Genomic DNA, 21673 nt, shown 5'->3' with positions numbered 1-21673 from the left:
CTGCATGGCAGGGGATTGGACTGGATGGCTCTTGTGGTCTCTTCCAACTCTATAATACTATAAGGGTTGGTCCATTCATCCTGCCAACTTCATTTCACTTAAAACAGGCCTCAACAAAGTGTAGCCCTCAAGATGTTGTCAAACTCCCAGCATCCCCCACTATAACCTAAAGTGGCTGAAGCTGATGAGAGAAGATGGCTGCACTTTGGCCAGACTTAAAGAGTGGCTGCTTAATAATTGCCTCTGCTTTTAGTTAACTGCAGCTTATCTGACAAAGTGTGGTTAACATGGGTTTTAAAACAGACCATCTTCAAACATTGGTTTCTGAAGTGGGCTTGATTTAAGGTGGACATAATCAAAGTTAACCATGATTTCTGGTTTAACCATCACAGGCAGCTGCAGCTAATAACGTAAAAGATGCAAAACTCATTTGGGCCATGTAAGAGCTGAAAAGCATAAAAACCCAGAGGTGAGAATCATGTAACCCGTCAGTTGTTGTTGAACTGCAACTCTTAGCAGCCTTAGCCAGCACAGCCCATCATCAAGAATGCTATGACCAAGAGTCTAACAGCTGGGGAGGGGACATGTTTTCCATCTTTGCTAAATCATGCTTTAGTGTGACATCCAATTGTGGTCTTATTATGACCAACTCAAGATTTCCACTACTATTGAATACTCTTTACTATTTGAGGTTTCTACCTCCAACAGAGCTTAATGCTTTGTTCCCAATGCCACACGGCCAGAAGAAGGAGGGACCTGCTTGCATAAATATCCTTCCACAGAATAACACATTAACAAGACCTTGATAAAATGCAGTACTATGACTAACATCCACATTTTATAATTTTTGTCTCTTGTGTGATTATAACACCTTTGCCGGATGAAGAAGCCAGGGGAGGTTTGAAAGCTTGCACCATGTATTTTATGCATTTTGGTTGGCTGAACAAACATATCACTGTTTTGTGGATTTTGGATGCTACAGTACCGTACTTTGCTATATGGCCAATATGGCTACCTCTAAATATACTAGTGAATAGTCACTGTAATAAGTGGTTGGCCTTCTTAACCTTTACACAGCACTCTGAAGTGCTCAAAGCACTTCTTTTACATTCTCTCACTAATCTTTATGACAGTTCTGTAAATTCATTTCTTCTGTTTACTGAATCCTACAAAAGAGTGGTTTGTTTAAGTGAGCAGATTCACAGCAGAGCTAAGCTGGGAGATTCCTATCTCACATGCTTAGTCATTATGCCACCCAGGTTCTCTAAGACAACACAACTTCAGCAGCCTGTTAAGGAGGGTTCCCATCCAAGCACAATTGCCTGCCTAATCACTTATACAGGTTGCAAAATGTATTTGTCCTAAGAAACTGTTCCACTTGCATTTCTAAATGTCTTTGGAATTTTGTTTTATTTATTGCTCTACTCTAAGAGAAAGAAAACAGAAGAGCTAAAAGTTATGTCTTACAGATCAAATGCACCATGGAAACACACATAGCACCCACTCATCCCTGGCAATTGAAACAATTAATATACAGCTGTAACAACAATTTGACGAAGAAAAACAAAGAGGCTGCAATCACATCTAATCAAATATCAATTCTCCATTAGCAGTCTGTTAAAATCCCTCAATCTTGGTTTCTTCTACAATCAGGGTGGACAATTTGTGAGTTTTAAAATATGCTCATAGACTCAAAATCCCATCAGCCCTACTCAGCACAGCAATTGCGGGGGGGGGGGATGAGATTTGTAATCCATCAAATCTGGACAACCACAAATTGCCCAAATATTTCTAAAAAAAATAATTTAGACTAAAGTTGTCAAATAGTGAGCTCAGTTCTACATTTTCTAAAATATTTCAATCACTATAGCCACCAAACTGAGAGAAAGCCAATGTTTCTGTTTGTCAACAGGCAAGTTTCTGCACCTCATGGGTTAGATGTGTGTGTGTGTAGATTGGGAATACAGTCGCCCCTCCAAGTCCATGGACTTGAAATCCACAGACTTGAAAATCTGCGGAGGGGCGACTGCCATTAATCTTAATGGGGTGCGCACCTGCAGCACATGCCCCTCATGCAAGTCCCCCATTTAAGCCTAAGGGCTTGAATATGCATGAGATTTTGAACTCGTGGGGGGTCCAAAAAGGATCCCCCATGAGTTCCAAGGGGCAACTGTATATCTAAAAGAAGAAAACTATATCTATTAAATCTTTATGGTATCTTTTTCTAGATGATTCTTCATCCCCCACGCACTCCATCTCCAAATAGAATTTTCTTCCTTTTTGTTATTGTCTCAACATACTGTACCTAAACCTCAGAGAACAGGCACAATTGTTGATTTTGTTTTCCTGCTGTTGAAAACCAAGCAGAGATTATTAAGAGGCCTTCTACATTATCAGTTTTGCATTTCTGGAACTAGCAGTGTGCTAGTACAACTTCCGAGAAAACCAATTTAAAGCTTAATAAATTTCTGGAATAACAGAGGCACTGGTTGCAAGGGAAGCTGGTGGTTTCATTACAACAAAGGTAATGCTACTTATATGTATGTGTGTGGTGGATGAAGAAATGAAGTTTCAAATTAATACTTCCATTACAAAATCACAACAAAAACAAGAAGGGGCAGAGTCTGTATCAAGATCTTTCCTTCCTTTATCAAGTGCCCAGGCCTCTGTAGGAGACCCACCCACTATCTGACAAGCTTTGATCTAAAAATTGGAAGGCATTTTACAGAGGTAGAAGAAACAAAGAGCACACATACACACACCCCACGTGAACTCTCTTCAAGGTTAAATAATTCCTCCCACTTGCCACAGACAAGAAGAAAAAATTATTGCCTATAGCTTATCTAACTACAATTAATGTGCTTGCTACCCTAAAATCATTCCTCAGCAGAGCAAAAGAGGTCAAATATGGTTCAGTCAATCCAGATTTTTTCATAGAAGGCAACAGAATAAAATAGCTTGATAGATTTTCTTTCTTTGTCCCTCCCTCTGTTTGAAAGAAAATGTCTTCACCAGCAAACAATTTATATGGGCAGGTATTTTACCATCCACCACCCCCACCCCCAATTCACTGTATTAATTTGAGGAAGTAAACAAAAACTTCAATAGATTAGACACACATCCAGAGCCTGTTTGTTATTGTTAAATAAATAAATAAATAAATAAGAACCTCCTTGATTAACTTGAGACAGATAAGCTGCCACCAATGTCTGTTCTCATTCAAGGAAAAATTATTCAGATTAAGCTTTGATAGGAGGAATAAAGATTCATTCATCCACTTTGGGATGTCTTTGGTTGAGCCATACACTTCTGGGATCCCTTTCAACCACGAGAGGTATTTTTCTACAATTTAAATATAGTTCATCTTCCTTTTAGCAATGTGAGGGCTAAAATTAGGGAATGTCTTTCAAAAATGGTTCCATGCATGACCTTTCCCCTTCATCCGCAGCCAAAACCCTGAACCCTAAACTATGATTTCAAGTTTCTGTGGGATTTCAGGGGACTGTATTTGAGAGAATTCGGAGGATTTTAAATGGTAGCCAGAAATTTTTAGTTGTGTCAACCTAAGTATATTTAGGGTCATTATACACTGTAGAAATAGTTTGGCACCACTTTAACTGCCATGGCTCCATCCTAAAGGATGTTGGGGTTTGTAGTTTTGTGAGGCACCAGCATGCTTTGGCTAAGATGGCTAAAGACCTTGTAAAACTACAAATTCCAGGACTCCGTTGGACAGAGCTACAGCACTTCACGTGGTGCCAAACTGCATTACTTCTACAGTGTAGAGGCACACTAGCATAGCTAAAGGCATAGTAAGCGAAGCACAAATATTTAGAAATGCATTATGTTCAACTGACATAATCAGCTCCTCTTCCACAACCAGTAAAGAAATGTCCAGAGCATTTGCCTCTCCTTTGTGATAGAGATGCCAGACTGAGAACAGGAGAAGGATCCTGTCCCTTTAATGGTTGTGTAGCAGGGTGAATTTTAGCACATGTTGCTTGTCACATAACCAGGTAGCAAGCAACACCTGCTGAAATTCCCTCTTCTGCACATCCATTAAAGGGACAGGAGCCCTCTCCCGTTTTCACCCTGGCATACAGGAAGAGCAAGTACAGCCCAATGGGACTAATGGCCAACCTGATACTGAGTGGGGAGACAAGGCCAGATAGGAATTTGAGGTGGCCAGGATTCCATGCACATGGATACAGGCCTGCTGCCATCCTTTCATCCCATGTGCCACCTTACCTGTGATTCCTATCCTGATCGCTGTCATCCCTCTTCCCAAACTTGTCCTCTGTGAATGCCACTAATCCATGTCATATTGACACCACCACAAGAGGCATCCTGGGGAGCGGGGAGGGGGTTGAGGAAGACAACCCTGCACATACCAGCTATTCCCGTCACTAGTGATGTGAAAGGTACAGTGGAAGAAAAGACCAGAAAACCAGTGATGTTAAAAGGGGGTATGGATGGCAAAACAATGCAAACAAGAAAAAACTGGATATTTTTATGTTTCAGACTTCAATTACAACGTCATCACCCAAAATTTCAGCAGAATGCAAATAGCAAAACATCAACAGAAAAGGGGGGAAACAACATAAGCTTTGGGAGATAAGATTTCCCATTCTGCTTTTCCATTGAAACATTAAGCTTTGAAAAGGATGTTGTAGTCACATTTTCCAGCTGTAGTTATTAGAAATATGCACATGCTTAGAACTAGGTCAACCTCTACAGTTATTTTACCAGCAGAGAGAAACTGTTTAGACATCACGCTAATGCTCTTAGCTTCCGCAAAGCAGGGCAGAGCCTTTTTGAAATTAAAAAATATAAACAGAAAAAATAGCTACTCAGTAGAAATATCTCCAGTGCCAGGTTTTGTTTTGTTTTTTGTGATTTTTTTTTAAAAAAAGATCACAAAATGTAACTTTAGTTTGGGATTAACACTGCTTTGAAAGTGCACACTTTTGGAGAAGTCCAGAAGTTCCCATTCAGTTGTGATTCACTTGCATTCATTTCTTACCCTTATTGAAAGGATTAGCCTACAGCAATAGGAAACCTTTAAAAATGATTTCTTAGAGCAGTGATGTATTCAAGTCTTTCACTCCAAGTGTCAAGTCAAGTCTCAAGTCTCTATCTTCAAGTCTCAAGTCCTTGCAAGATACATTTGAGTCTCAAGTCTAGAACCATCTTTAACAGAAAAAAAATAAGGTGGTGGTGTGTATTGGGGGGGGGGGTAGAGTTTCAATAACTAGAAAATCAAGATGATGTGCACAAAGTTAGGTGAAAAAAATTCTCAGAGGGAACAGCAAACATGTTAGGCAATGGGCTTGAGGTGAACAGATCTTCTAAAGCTACTGAAAAGCTTTAGAAGGCTTATCTGATGGGCAGCAGGAACAGGTTGCTAAGTAGACCTCACTCCCTGTCTCAGACCCATTGCTAAATGTGTTTTTTGTTTCTGGATTAAATTAGACCAGCAAGTCAGTCGCTAAAAATATACAAGTCATGAGGCAAATCAGATCATCATTTATTGCTGAGTCGAGCCCAAGTCGAGTAATTGAGGCAACTTGAATCTGACTTAAGTTCGAGTCAATTAACTCAAGACTACATCAGTGTCTTAGAGTCAAAAGCCCAAAAACATATAAGGGAAGACTGCACAAACTACTGGTTAACACATTGTACCTCGCTTCATTCTTAAGCATCAGGATGACAAAGTTACAATTTACAATAGCATGTCCAACTAAAAAATCAGTGTGAAATGCTCCAATTTCAACACTTTCAATATATTTATCCTGACTTTCTAAGGACCAGCCCCCCCCCCCCCAAAAAAAAAATAGATTTGTGGAGAATGTACTTAGGATTTTGATTCTGCCAGGTAGCCCTTGCTATCTAAACATAAGCCCTATTCAGGTGTTAGCCTACCTTCTTAAGTAAACAGATGAGAAAGCATTGATCTCTAGCCTTCCACACATGCAGAAAGCAAAACTATAAAGTAAAAAGCCTCTTCTACACATGGAGGCTCTCAACAGACAGGGGGTTCTCATCTTCAAACATTAGAGTTGTGATGCCAGGGGTGATGCAAGAACACTCTCCACCTTCTTTACTTACCTAAAATACATAACCCTTGAATAAGGCTATAGTGAAGGGAACTATTAAAACAAGTCGTGTTATCTAAGATATCAGGATGGGCAGCATTGCACTATGCCATCTCAGATAATTAGAGCCCTAAAGTAGATCAGAATTAGGCCTCCAAGACAGCTGACAAAAACATTTTGATGCCTGATTAAGATGATACTTCAATGGTAGTAAAAATAACTACATACATCCTCTTAAAACAATACAGTATTACCAATTCAGTCAGCCTGGCTACTGTATCCTGCCTAACACTAGAGCAAATTAAATGGCCACAAAAAGAAGAAATGCAGCACCAAAAAAAAAAAAAAAGGGGGGGGGGATAACAGTGCAAGTGTTGCAAATCTTGATGTATAGTTACAGACGCACATTGAAAAGCAACTGGTATAATTTAAATACGAATTGCTTGGACCAGATGACTTTATCTTTAAACCAACCCTTCAAACAGAGCAGAGACACACAACTTGTGATTCTTCAGGTGTTGTTGGATTTCACCTCCCAGCACATGAGAACATAACGAACAGAAATGGCACAAAACAAATATGAAGGAAAAGAAGTCATATATTAAAAAAATAAAGGTAAATATATTAAAACAGTCATACAAATATAAACTTATTATATATGTTACATATTGTTATAGCATTTATTATATGTACAGTTGGCCCTCCGTTTTTGCAGGCGATCCATTCCGGAACCTGCCCCCCTGCGCGCGAAAATGGCTTGCGCATATCCAAGTCACATGGGCTTGAATAGGACGTGTGCTTGTAAGTGTGTACCGGGCACACGCCGCAGGGTTGTACCCCATTGGAAACAATAGAGGTTGCCCTTCCATGAGTATTCAAGACGCGGATCCCAGATCCGCGCATTAGGAGGGGCGACTGTATATGCTTCATGAATACATGACTTAACATGACTTTTGGAACAGATGACATAATTATTGAAAATATACCCATGCTTACTTTCTAATATATGACAATCAAAAATTTGATTACCAAATTAATATTTTCATTATGCTTCTGTTTTTGAATGTATGGGCCTAAACAGACAGGCCAAAATAAAACTGCTTCAGGTCACTTTGGAGGTATGCTGTTTAAATGACACATACATCTTAAGTGGCCAGAAGCTGCGCCAAAGCTGCGCTCCAGTCCTTATGACTGGAACATGGCTTTGGCGCAGCTTCCGGCCTCTTAGGACACATGCAGCATTGAAAAAGCATACCTCCAAAATGGCCCAAAGCAGCTTTATTTTGGCCTGTCTGTTCAGGCTCTAAGACTCACTTTCCTCATTTGTATTTGTTCTGTGCCTTTGCTGTTACATATGGTCCTCCTTTGCAATGGCTTCTGGAACCTGGGACCTTTCCTTTTGTTTTAGTGTGATTTGTGATTTTGGGGGAATTCAGCTCCTGTCAGCATTAGCTAAAACCTAAGGTGGATGGCAGTTACAGTCCAGTAACAGCTGCAGGTCGACAAGCTACCCATCCCTGAAACAGAAGATGCTTTCAGATAGAACGTTCTCCTAACAGCCCTTCAAATAAAAGGCTGCTCTCTGTAAAGACAATGGCCACAATGAGGACAGGCCATGCCTTTCAGTGTATAGCCATTAGAACTACAATTTGCCATCAGAATTGCCAAATAAGAAGCCAACTCTGCCTAATAACCAACAGTGACTCATTTTTGCCTCACAGCTAGTGAGAGCATGGGAGAAACTGAAGGACACATGTGGGAGAAACCCTACTTATTAATCTTTGGCAACTGTCTAACTTTTCAAGACATGCACTGTTCTCCTGTTGTAATCTCTCAGACTTAACTATCACACCACGAACTAGCCAAAACATTCTGCATCAGCCTGGCAGACATGTCTTTTCATCTTATAATATGTTTATACATTAATGCAAAAAGCCTCCAGAAATGATTACAGGAAACACAGACTGGTACAACAACATTCTGTTGTTGAACGTTCTGTTTCACAATTGTATATTTTTGAAACAGATACCAGCAAAAAGGAAAGAAAACCCAGAAGTTAATTTTTTAAAACAATTCTGCAACCAAAAACTAGTGAAGACAGATAAGAAAGGAATGTTTTAGCATGTAAGCTCATGTATCAGGAAATACAAAAGGCTTACTTTATAGACTTGTCCATAGGTTCCATTGCCAACAAGTTCAACCAATTCAAAGATGCCTGCAGGATCCTGGAATAAAGAGAGAGAGACCAAGAGAATTAGAGATTTCCAGCATTGGTTAATTTTAAAATTGCTACACATAAACTTTGTTAAACCCATCTAATCAGGGGAAACCCAGCCAGCCTGAAAAATGGTTAGGGATTCTGGAAGCCGAAGTCCAAAATATCTGGAGGACCAAAATCTGAGAATTGCTGCTCTAGAGTCTGCACTGTTAGCCTCAACTCAAACCCCAGGGACCAACCCCATCACTGCTATTAGTGGCACAGCACCCAAAAAAAAATGTTTCCCCATTTAGAAAGCAATTAGGAATTTGGATGACTAGTCAAAGATTCAAAACACACTGCAGAAATAACCCAGTTTGAGACTGATTTAACTGCCCTGGCTCGGTGCTAGGGAAACCTGGGAATTATAGTTTATTGTGGCACCAGGGCTCTCTGACAGAAAAGGCTGAATGTCTCACAAAACTACAGTTCCCAGAATTATCTAACACTGAGCCAGGGCAGTTAAAGTGATCTCAAACTGGATTATTTCTTCAGTGTGTTTTGGACCTATGTCTTTAAACTGGGATAGGCAACCTGTGGTATGTGGGACTCATGTGGCCCCCAGGACTGTTTTTGTGCCTCCCAGGGCCTCCAGGGTGAAACAAATGCTCCAGAATGACCTATGAGATGTGGGGGGCATTTCCACCATGTCTGGAGCCCCCCTGGGTCTGCAAAGAGGTTGAAAATGCAAAGTTTTCCAAAACAATATTTTGATCCAAAATGCTCATTAGAGGATATGAAGGAATCTCCATTCTTTTGGGGAGGGGCTGGCCCAAGGAGAGGCCTTTTGTGGAAGAAGAAGTGAACAAGAAGTTACTTATTCGCTTCTTGTTAATGGCTCAGGATGGCCCAAAAAGACAGCAAGAATTCCTGTTGTCACCTAGAAGGAGTTAGGGGGCATTTGGGAGCAATTTTTGTCTGCATGGGAGCTGGTACAGTGGAGGGGATGGTCCTTCCTTCCTTCCTTCCTTCCTTCCTTCCTTCCTTCCTTCAGCCCTCCACAGTGACCAACCCCTCCATAAAAGAAGGTATGCAGTGAAGCACGTGCTTTGTAAGTGAGGGCTATTAACAGTTTCAGGAGTACCAACTGGCTTCCAAAGAAAAATAAATCACCAGGGCCTGATGTTTAGGAGATTAAGCAAAAACAGGAAATCTGTGGCCTTCCATATTGTTGAACTATCTAGGATTCTCAGATCTCAGGGAGTAGTTCAGTTCTCAGAGTAAGGTGGAGGAATCTCAGGGTGAATGTGTTGCCTGGAAAAAATGGGCATGTATACTGTACACTTTTCTCACTTATTAAGACTTTTTAAATATCTGAATGGCATGATCTATAAAACTGAAGTTGAAGCTTAAAGTACCATGCTGTATGACATCTCCTTATACTATCTTCCTTATAATATAACCAGGGTCCATCTCCTGTGATACCATGAGTTTCTGTCCTTAGATCTCACATTCTGTTCTTAAATCTCAAAGCACAGGATAGTCCTGACCAGGAAATCCTGCTCCCATCATTTCTATGAACAAGCCAAGGCTGACAATGGCTGGTGGGAGTTTGATTCCAGCAACATCCTCCAGCAATATCCAGAGGTACTCCTGTCACTATATAAAGGGATAGTGTGATCATAAAATATCATGAGATGGGAAGGACGTAGAAAGAAAACTACATTATCACATAATCTAGTTCTGCACAAGCGTGGTTCAAAAGATGGTTGCAAGTACAAGCAGGGCTGACCTAAGACATTTTGCTGTCTGAGAGAGAACAGTAATTGTGATCTCCCCCACACATAAAGTCAAACTACACACACTACAGGGTCAATTTATTTTGACACTTTAGCCATCAAAATAATCTCACAAGCAGCACTCCCCTTGGTTGGTAACACAAATACAGTCCTGAATTGCTGCCTTTTCATCACCCCTTTAATCACTCCACCAAATGGCTGGCATCATGTGCAACCCTAACACTGGTTGTGGTTTTCACAACTTTCTACTTTCAGAGAATGATTTCTACAATAAAAAAGGAACTCTTGCTCAGCATTTACCACGGAACTTGAATGAGTGGTCAAAGGTCCAAAACACGCAGAAATAATCCAGTTTTAGACTGCTTTAACTGCCCTGCCTCAGTGCTAGGGAATCCTGGAACTGTAGTTTGTGGTGGCACCAGAGCTCTCTGACAGAGAAGGCTAAATGTCTCACAAAACTGCAGTTCCCAGAATCCCCTAGCATTGAGCCAGGACAGTTAAAGCAGTCTCAAACTGGATTATTTCTGCAGTGTGTTTTGTAACAAAATCCCTACAACACAGACTCAATCACAAGGAGTACTGATCAGGCCTTATCACTAAAGCTCACATAAATCAAGGGCCCTAGAAGATGAGTGGGCATGATCTGCTGGTAGAGCTATGGCTAATTTCTAATAAATAAGCATGGCTTCCAGATTCCCAATTTTTTAATGAGCAGCAAAAACAAAAGGCAATATACACACAAACTTAATTAACAGTGTTTCAACAGGGCTGTTTTTGTACGTGTGGTACACTCTGAACTCAATTCTGATACTGAAAACAAATTCCTGAGCACTTTGTTCCCCTGCTTTATGTGCATGTTTATCTCTGTTGTGGCAACATAAAACAGGTAAGCTTTTATGCTCTGCTCTGGATGGTCTTCAGTTTTGTCCCATCTGTGCTTCTAGAGGATTCCTGTTGGCTCAGTAACACAGCCTTTCTCCTATTAAAAGCTGCACAGCATTCTGCTGTTCATTTTACCCATGTGTTTTGCTTTTTGCCATTAGCTTTGCTTGGGGAATCTCACAGTTCTAGTACAAAAGTAGATCCTCACTATCCTGGGTCCCTTGGACACAGCCAACATTCACTTGTGGCTACATACAGCACTACAAGCAATAAAGAGAAGAAAAGAAAAACAAAAAGGAGATAGGAACAAACTAAGACTTATGAATGCAACAGTACAAAGGCTTGTGCAGAAATATAAAGAAATTTACTACAATGACCAATATAGAGAAAAAGAAGAGAACAACAAAATGGAAAAAACAAGAGATCTATTTCATAAGATCTGGGAAATTAAAGGAAAATTCAAACCAAGGACTAGGACGCTGTGTGACAATAAAAATAACATAATTCAAGACCAGGAGGAAATAAAAAGATGTTGGATGCAATATACAGAAAAAATATACAAAAGAGATGACAAAATGAAGGACACATGGAATGAAGAGCCATATGAAGATGAACCCCTAATTCTAAAAAGTGAGGTGCAAACTGCCATAAGAGAAATAGCGAAAAACAAATCACCAGAGAGAGATGATATTGAACTGCTGCAATCCACATTGACAGAGTCAACTCTAGTGCTAACCAACATATGTCAACAGATATGGAAAACAAAACAATAGTCAACAGATTGGAGGCGATCAATATAAATCCCCATGCACAAAAAAGGATACACAAGAGACTGCAGCTACTATAGGACCATAACACTTATCTCCCATGCAAGCAAAATCATGCTCAAAATTTTGCAACATAGACTCCAACCATACATGGAGAGAGAAATCCCAGAGGTTCAAGCGGGGTTCAGGAAAGGAAGAGGCACAAGGGACCACACTGCAAAAATACTATGGCTAATGGAGCACACCATGGAATTCCAAAAGAAAATCAGTGTGTGCTTTATAGACTATATCAAAGCCTTTGACTGCATATATCATGAAAGGCTATGGAATGCCCTTAAAGACATGGGAGTGCCACCACATCGATAGTCCTGATGAGGAATTAGTACTCAGGACAAGAGGCTACTGTCAGAACAGAAAACGGAGAAACAATCATTCCCAAATGTCTAAGGGGTTAGACAAGGCTGCATCCTTTCACCCTATCTGTTCAACTTGTATGCAGAGCATATTTCAAGAAAAGCAGGCTTGGACACAAAAAAGGAAGAGTGAAAATAGGAGGAAGGAATATCAACAACCTAAGATATGCAGATGACACCATAATACTAGCAGAAAACCTCACAGACCTGGAACACCTACTAAGGAAGATCAAGGAAGAAAGTGCAAAGGCAGGCTTAATGCTGAACATAAAGAAAACAAAAATAATTACCACCAAAGGCCTTCACAAGTTTAACCTAGACAATGAAGAAATAGAAATAGTAAAAGAATTCCCATACGTGGAATCAAACTGATAGAAATGGGGACTGTAGTCAGGAAATCAGCAGAAGAATGGAAAGGGCGGCTAGGAAAGAACTAGAAAAGATCCTAAAATGCAAAGATATACAACTGAGCACAAATGTTAGAAGCCATCGTGTTCCCTATTACCAAGTATGGATGTGAGAGCTGGACAGTTAAGAAAGGTGAGAAGAAGAAAAGCCGCGCCAGAAGGAAGGGAGGTGCACGCCAGAAGGAAGGGAGATGCACACCGGAAGAAAACAATGCCATGCGCTCTCGTGGTGTGCACCCCACGTGCTGCCGCTGCACCACCACAGGCACGAGCCCCATTAAGTTGAATGGGGCTTGAGCACCCGCATTTTCCCCCTTATGCTGGGGGGGCCTGAAAGGATCCCCCGCCTAAGGGAAGGGACAACTGTAAATTCATTTGAGATGTGGTGCTGGAAAAGAGTGCCTAGAAACACACGGACATCTAAAAGGACAAACAAATGGGTCCTAGAGCCTGGAAGCCAAAGTGACCAAACTGAGGCTGTTGTACTTCAGAGACATAATGAGAAGGAAGGACTCATTGGAAATAATGCTGGGAAAGGTGGAGGGGGGAGTAGGAAGAAAGGAAGGCCACATGCTAGACGGAAAGATTCTATTAAGGAGGTCACAGATTTTATGGGGTTGCAGGAATTAAGCAGAGCAGTGGGGAACAGGGGGTCTTAGAGATGTCTCATCCACAGTATCGCCATGAGTCAGGATCAACTCAAGGGCAGTTAACAACAAAAACAGCAAGGCATTATCTTTAGCTCCCTGCCCAAAGAAGCCATAGTGCCAAACACTACTATATTACTTGCACAGCAAGGAACACCAGAAACATTTTTAAAACATGTTGGCTTTTGCAAAACTATAAACTAAAAAAGTGTTTCCAGGAAGAGGTTGGACTGAAACCCTCATTACAAAAGGCATTAAGGGCCTCCCAGCTGGAAAGCTACCCCAGAGCCAAGGAGGATGTAGAGCACAGCTGGATCCAAAAACACTCACACATAAGCTAACAGCTCAACATGGCCAAAGATGTGGGATGTTTCTATAACCTGAAAGGTACTTTGTGCTAGAAGAACAGCAGGTTCCCTATTGGCAGAGAGATGGAATACAGAACAAACATTTGGTTTTTTGGCTTTTTTAAAAAAGTAACAGCTATTGATTGTGAAGTTCTGACTTACCCAGCTACATGAAACGAAGTAGGGTTTTTAAACATTAATTTTAATGAACTTTTTTGCCAAACAAATGTTTTCATTTGCCACTAATACCAAGAATCAGATAATAGTTTCCCATAAGCAACAAGATCTTTAGAAGGGAAGTTAAAAATTCATTGGCTGAAGCATACAGGAGTGAAATGGCTCTCTTTCTAAATATGGATCAGCACAGGATGCTGTTGCTAAGAGCCAGTCCACCCTGTTCTTATCATTGAAGGTTTGATGCACAATGGAAACTGTGTTTTCAGGCTTTGCTGGTCCTGGAAGCGGGGGGTGGGGGGGATCCAGCACATCCTGACAAGAGAGAAAATAGAGTCAGCACAGGGTGGTAGGGAGATATGTGTAATTATGCAAGTATATTCTTTTCTATAGCACAAGCTGGGTACTACTCTCAGTATTCTGTATCTTCTGGTTACACAAATTCCTGTATCTGATTGCCTTAAAGTACATGACTACAAAACCTGTGACAAGCATACACACAAAAAAGAGGATATGCAGTCCATGCCACAGCCATCCTCCATTTGTCAGTGTACACACCCCATCTACTGTACATCCACCTAATAAAAAGTTTGACACACCCAGGGCTCAGGAAGAATAAGTTTGATGTCAAATTTCAAATTAACCCCTGAAGAACAATGAACATGGCGTTGCACTGATGCTGGTGAGCTTCCCAGAGTGAACTGGGAAATAACTAGTTATCCAATGAATAAACAGAATGTTGGACTAGACAACTTTTAGTCTTATCCAGATGTTTCTTCTTATGATCTTAGCAGATTTACCACCTTCAAGTCTTCATTTTACCATTCACATGTATCATCTGCCCACAGGAAGGAAGGAGCAGACGAGTGTGAAAAAAATAGCACAGAGCTGTCCCCACGTAGTCATTTTTGTTAGTAAATGTCCAAGAACACCTACACACTTTTGCAGACCAGCATTCACTTTTTGCTCTGCGATTAGAACTATCCATTTTGATGTATGATCAGAAGCAGTTATCAAGATACTTCCATTCTGGTTCAAGATGACAGCGTTTCCACATATACTCATTGGCCTGAGCAGCTCAGTATTTTATACTCATAGAATAGAATCATAGAGTTGGAAGAGACCACAAGGGCCATCCAGTCCAACCCCCCTGCCATGCAGGAACTCATCCTCAACAGATGGCCATCAGCCTCTGTTTAAAAACATCCAAATAAGGAGACTCCACCTCACTCCGAGGGAGCATGTTCCACTGTTGAACAGCTGTTACTGTCAGGACATTCTTCCTGATGTTTAGGTGGAATCTCTTTTCCTGCAGTTTGCATCCATTGTTCTGTCCCCTATTCTCTGTGGCAGCAGAAAACAAGCTTGGTTCATCCTCAATATGACACCTGTTCAAATATTTAAACAGAGTTATCATATCACCTCTTAACCATCTCTTCTCCAGGCTAAATATACCCAGCTCCCTAAGTCTCCTTTCATAAGGCATGGTATCCTGCTCTTCACCATTTTGTGGTCTACTAGGACTCCTAGATACCTTTCACATGTAGTATTGTAGTATTGTTAAGCCAGCTGTCCTCAGTCCTGTATCTACACAATTCCATTTTTTTACCCTAAATGTAGTACCTTACATTTCTCCTTGTTGAAATTCATTTTGTTAGCTTTGACCTAGCTTTCTAATCTATTAAGGTAATTTTGAATGTTCATTCTGTCCTCTGGTGTATTAGCTGTTCCGCCTAATTTGATGCCATCTGCAAATTCTGTCATCCAAGTCATTGATAAACTCCACAATGAAAAGGATCCATTGTTGAGAATCCTTTGTCTTCGGTCGGTCAACCAATTACTAATCCACCTAACAGTTGTATTGTCTAGCCCACATTTTACTAGCTTGTTTGCAAGAATATCATGGGGGACATTGTGAAATGTCTTACTGAAATCAAGATATGCTATGTCTACCGCATACCTTTCATCTACCAAGCTGGTAATTTTATCAAAAAGGGGGGGGGGGGAGGGAGAGGGAGAGGGAGCGAGGGAGAGGGAGAGAGAGAGAGAGAGATCAGATTAGTTTGTTTTTCTGAAACCCATGTTTGACTTTTAGTGATTATGGCATTCCCTTTTAAATGTTCACAGACCCTCTGTTTAATGATCTGCTCTAGAATCTTTCCTGGTATTGATGTCAGACTAACTGGACAATAATTGTTGGGATCCTCTTTCCCCCAATTTTTGAAGATGGGGACAATGTTTGCTGTTCTCCAGTTCTCAAAGATTATTGCCAGTGGCTCTGAGATTTTGCCAGTTCTTTCAATATCCTTGGTCCTGGAGACTTAAATTCATTTAGATTAACCAGGTATTCCTGTGCTACCCCTTTAATTATTCTGTGCTGCATTTCTCCTATTATGTCCTCTGATCCGTTTTCCTCAGGTTGAGCACCCTTTTCCTTTTGTGAGAAGACTGGGACAAAGAAGGTGTTGAGTAGTTTGGCCTTTTCTCTGTCCCCTGTTAGAATTTCTCCATCTTCTGCAAACAGTGGCCCTGCAATTTCCTTCTTCTTCCTTTTGTTATGGACATACCCAGACCTGAGGTCATTCTATGCTTTAGCTTTCCTGACTTTACCCTACCTGAGCTAGCTATTTGTTTGAATTTCTCTTATGTGATGTCCCCTTTTTTCCATTTCTTATACATCTCCCGTTTAAAACCTAGTTCAGTTGAAAGTTCTTTAGTCATCCAACCTGGTTTCTCGAGACACCTCCCATTTTCCTCCTTGTTGGAACAGTTTGAGACTGTGCCTTCAGTATCTCCCTTTTAAGAAACTCCCATCTATCCTGAACTCCCTTCTCCTTTATTATTCCTGACCATGGGATCACCCCCAGTAAGGCCTGTTACAGACTGCCAAAATAAAGCTGCTTCGGGTCTCTTTGGAGGTATGCTGTTTAAATGATGCATGGGTCCTATGAGTCCGGAGGTCGCGCCAAAGCCACACTCCATTCCTAAGCACTGGAGTGCAGCTTTGGTGCAGCTTCCGGATTCTTAGGATCCATGCATCATTTAAACAGCATACCTCCAAAGAGACCCAAAGCAGCTTTATTCTGGCAGTCTGTAACAGGCCTCAGTTTATTAAATCAGCTCTCCTAAAGTCTAGAATGCATGTCTGACTATGCCTGGCTTCTCCTTTCCACTGTATACCTCAGGCCCTGTACAGACTAGCACTTTACACCGGCATGTGTGCGGAGTTAGGTCACAGTGTCTTGATGCTGGACGCCCTAACTCTGCCCCCAGGGCATCATGGCACAACTCCGATACTGCATCCAGATGATGCAGCTCTGAAGGGACACCTTACAGCTGTGCTGCCATTGCTATGGCGCCCTCTGGAGGGCACAAAAAGAAGCCGCTTTTTGTGGTTCCTTTTTGCCCCCTACAGAGGCCAGATCAAGGCTGTGGCATGAGGTTGCCACGGCTGCGGCCCAGTAAGGAAAGGGGTGGCTGCAGAATGCACCTTTGGGGTGGTCTATATATCCCCAAACTCCAAGAGAACATGATCACTCCCAATTAATTCATTGACATCAATCAGATCTCCAAGCTCTCCAGCTCTTTACTTGCCTTGCTGAAGAACCCAAGATCCTTCTAACTATATTGGATTGAACCTAGGATGTTCTGCATGCAAAGCATGTCCCGCAACACTGAACTGTTTCAGATCCTACCTGGCTGTTCATTTTCTAGGAACAGAATGCTGATCTTTCTAAAAGGAGCTTGTGTTGCATATACTCTCTCTGTGTGTGTGTCTTTCCCTCTGATTTTTTCATCCCTGTTTCTTTAACCACAATTACTCCATGCAGCTTAGCATTCCCTGTCAAGCCAGTGAATGGCATTTCTCTCTGCTGCTGGCACTAGCAGTTGCTATTTCAGTAAAGCCATGGCAACTGGAACAAAATGCTAGTTATTAACAAATATTAAAAAGAAAAAGAAAGTTTGGTCTTCATTTAAGCCAACAATGGCTCAGTCTGCTTTTTACTAATACAGCTTTCAGAAGAAGAATGATTCTTTAGAAATCATCCCTACCCCCACCCCACACAGAATATAAAGAAGTAATATTGTTACCCTGAGTTTCAGATAAATATAGCTAACCATGGAAGAGATTCCTCTGTTCATGCATACTTTAATTAACAAGCTGCATCAATTCATCTTATGCACCTTTTTAATGAACAAAATGCTACATATACAAAATCACACCTCATGAAATGAGAAGCTGTCAGTTAAGCTCTCACAATAGATAATACTGGTTAGATACTGCCTTTAGTATTATGGAGGTAAGAGCAAATACATTAATATTCTGACTGGCTGCAATAGGGTAGTGGGCTCTGGAATACAGCTGGTGTTACAGTCCATGTTAAAGAGAACTAGAATAAACTCTTTTGGTGCTAGTTTTCAGATGATACAACAACATTTTCAAACCTGCAGCAACACACCTGTTCTGGATTATTTGGAAACTTTCTCATCAGGCAGCTGTGATGTGATAAGAGTGCTGAGACATCAGAATGGAAACACCTTTTGAGAACCAAAAACCAGGAGGTGAGATTTCCTCTCTGAGTTTGGGCACAGAATCTCCTTAACTATGCACAATACAGAAGTATAAATCCAAATAGCCCTTAGTAAATGAACTGCAGCTCCAATCCATAAGGCAGAGAGCAAACTGAAAGATCAGGGATACAAAATTACCGAAGTTATGTGCTGCATTTGGACTTTTAGTGTCTCGTTACTATCTCTCTCACAAGGACAGCAGGTCTTGGAGTGGTGCATAATGAGCAAGCAAATCTGGGACTGCAATATTCAGTTCATTATTTCAGACTCAGAGGGTTTCACTCTAGTTTCTACTTTCATCAGTTGATCTTCAGATTAGTCCTTTCTCCTTCTTCCCTTCATGGATGCATCAAGACAACAATGTCTCCTTCAACCTTCTATCATAAAGGAAGTCATGCTCTATATAGGGTGCAGCTTATGGTTCATTCACTGTATTTATATAGTGTCTTTATAGAGTGCCCAAAGCACTCTAATTGGTTTCCATAATTATGGCTCCTGGTCTAAGAGATATGGTCTCTAGGTCTAAGGGGGAAAGAAATGAAGGAGAAAAGGGGAAAGGATAAATTCAGGAACACATTCTCTCTTCAAGCCTAATGGCAATGAAATGGATACAGAAGGATACACTGAGCCCTTGGTATCCACTGGGGTTTGGTTTCAAGACCTCCCATGGATACCAAAATCTATTGATGCTCAAGTCCCATTAAACACAGGGTTTTGAATAAGGAAAAATTACACTGGAGAAGCACCTGACTTTTTCAGCGACCTGCTCTTGCAAATGGCTTGCTTTGATGTAGCTGGCTTCATACAATTAGATTTCGAGTGTGTATCTGCTGTGTGTGTTTGTTAAATTGTGCTGCCTTCTGCTCTCACCATCAGTACTTCAGGTCTCAGAGCTTGGTAGTGGTGGGAAAAATAAACAAAGGTATTAGAAATGAAAAGGCAGCAGTGAACTGTGCAGTACTTTTCTGGAAAATGAGCTTTGTGCAAGGCTGGAGGAAAGGGGAAGGTTTTTCTGAGTAGAATATAGTACATCTCTCTAAGTGGACTCCTGAGTTGCATTATCTATGACTATTTGGTCTGAGATTATACATTGCTTATCCTATACTGGTCCACATTTAAGCATTTCAGAATAATTTAAAGTGGTCCATTAAATGGTTTTGTATTTTGATTCCTAAATGTCAAGAGAACATTTCCTGAGCTATTTCAGCTCCAGTGCACCCCCATGGTCCCTTTCCTCCATCCTCTTTTCTGTCATTTTAGTTTGGAGCATTAAGCACTTTTGTTGTTTTTATGACACAGCACAGAGTTGGAAGGGACCTTGTGTGCCACTGAATTCAATCTCCTGCTCATTGCAGAATCTCCAGTTAAAGCATCTCCAGCAGGAAGAGCTGTTCAACCTCTTTTAGAAGACAAGCAGAAAGGGGACCCCACCAGCTTTTTAGGCAATTGGTTCCACTGTTGGACTGCTTTTACCCTCAAGAAGTTTCTTCTAGCAGTCAGTTGAAATCTAATTTCCTGTAACTTAAAGCCATTAGACTTTGTCCTATCCTCTGAGGCAGCAGAGAAGTGGCCTACTGTCATGGCCAGCCAAGATCAGGTCTCAGAGGATGAGGAGGAGGATGGGGCTCCTCCAGAGCAAGAGGTAATTGAGGCTACACCAGGTGCTGGTCCTGCTCCAGTGCAAGAGGTAGTTGAGGCTACACCAGGTGTTAATCCTGCTTTGCCAGAGTCCAGCCCTGATCTCCCAGCCCTAGAGGAGGAGGATCAGCCAGGTCCTAGTGCTGGTGGGATTCCTCTTGAGGTGCAACAGCCTAGTGGTGATGCTGGGGAGGAATCATGCCTGGATGTCCCTTCCTTCAAGCAAAGAAGGGCTGAGAGTGCTTGCAGGCGTAGATCCAGGAGGATTGCAGAGAGGCAATTAGCAAATCAGCCTCAGGTGGCAAGGGGGAGTTTCCCTTACTTAATGAGCAGAGAGACATCAACTCAGTGCCAGAGTTTATTGCATGATCCTTTGGTGTGATTGTTGCCGGCAATGGCTTCGTGTATCCTGACTCCTTGTTGCCTTGACTCTTGACCTTGGAACAGACTGGACTCTTGCTACCTTCTGCTGCCCTGACCCTGGACCAGACTGACTACACTGACCTCTGTTTTCCTGACTTCAGCTCTGGCTTTCGGCTTGCTCTTTAACTCTGACTCCTTGCACGGTTTGTGGACTGGTTCCAGTGCTTGCTAATTACCTTGCTGAGACATCCTTATCAGCGTTGTTTATGTATGCTGGCCGCAGACCAGGACACCTACCCCATCCTCTCTGTGACAGCTGTTGAAATATTTAAAGAGTGTAGTCATGTCACCCTTCATTTTTCTCTTCACCAAGCCAAATATGCCCAGCTCCTTCAACCTTTCCTCATATGTTTTGTTATCCATACTTTTTATCATCCTTGTTGCCCTTCTCTGAACCTGACCCAACTTAGTAACTGTATGATCAATGTTTAGAGTATACCCATTAGTAGCAATTCCACTGGGCTGAAAATTAAGGAGATATATAGTGTGCCCCTTTATTCGCTTGCTTGGGACCTTCTAGCACTGTTGGTGTCTACTAGAGCATGAATACAGAGCAGTGAACAATCCTCCTGCATTGAGTGGGGAGGTAGCATTGGACCAGTCAGTTCCTCATGCTAGTCATGCGTTTCAGCATCTGTAAAATCCCACAAAAGAATGGACAAACACAAGAATGGACAAACACAAGGGGGCATGCTTATCAAATTTGCAGATGACAACAAATTAGAAGGAATAGCCAATATCCAAAGGACAGGATGAAAATTCAAAATGAACTTAATAGATTAGAAAGCTGGGGCAAAGCTAAAAAATAAATTTCAACACAGACAAATGTAAGGCACTGCACTTATGCAACAAAAATGAAATGCATAGATGCAGGATGGGGGATACCTGGCTTAATGAGACTATGTGCGAAAGGGATCTAGGAATCCAAGTAGACCACAAGTTGAACGTGAGTCAGCAATGTGATTGATGTAGCAGCTAAAAAGGCCAATACAATTCTAGGCTGCATCAACAGAAGTATAGCACCTAGATCAAGGGAAGTAATGGTGCCATTAAATTCTGCTTTAGTCAGGCCTCACCTGGAATACTGTATCCAGTTCTGAGCACGACAATTCAAAAAGGATGTTGACAAGCTGGAGTGTGTCCAGAGGAGGGCAACTAAGGACCTGAACAGACAAGGCAACATAAAGCTGCTTCGGATCACTTTGGAGGTATGCTGTTTAAATGATGCATGCATCCTAAGAGGCCAGGAGCTGCGCCAAAGCTGACTCCAGTCCTTAGGACTAGAACGTGGCTTTGGACACGTGCATCATTT

General features: G+C 41.5%; 1 protein-coding gene across 8 annotated transcripts in view; it reads right to left on the bottom strand.

Annotated features, from left to right (window-relative positions):
• Positions 1 to 21673, bottom strand: part of TNIK (TRAF2 and NCK interacting kinase) — a 361859-nt gene that overhangs the window by 295552 nt on the left and 44634 nt on the right. For all 8 annotated transcript variants that reach the window (XM_089508843.1, XM_089508847.1, XM_089508849.1 and 5 more), the window contains exon 2: positions 8255 to 8320. In XM_089508843.1, the coding sequence (XP_089364969.1) occupies positions 8255 to 8320 (66 nt within the window). The remainder of the gene's footprint in view (positions 1 to 8254; positions 8321 to 21673) is intronic.

Source organism: Sceloporus occidentalis, unplaced genomic scaffold (genome assembly GCF_023333645.1).
Source record: "Sceloporus occidentalis isolate IW3139 unplaced genomic scaffold, rSceOcc1.0.p SCAF_2, whole genome shotgun sequence".
NCBI lineage: Eukaryota > Metazoa > Chordata > Lepidosauria > Squamata > Phrynosomatidae > Sceloporus > Sceloporus occidentalis.
This window is presented reverse-complemented; position numbering and strand designations above follow the sequence as displayed.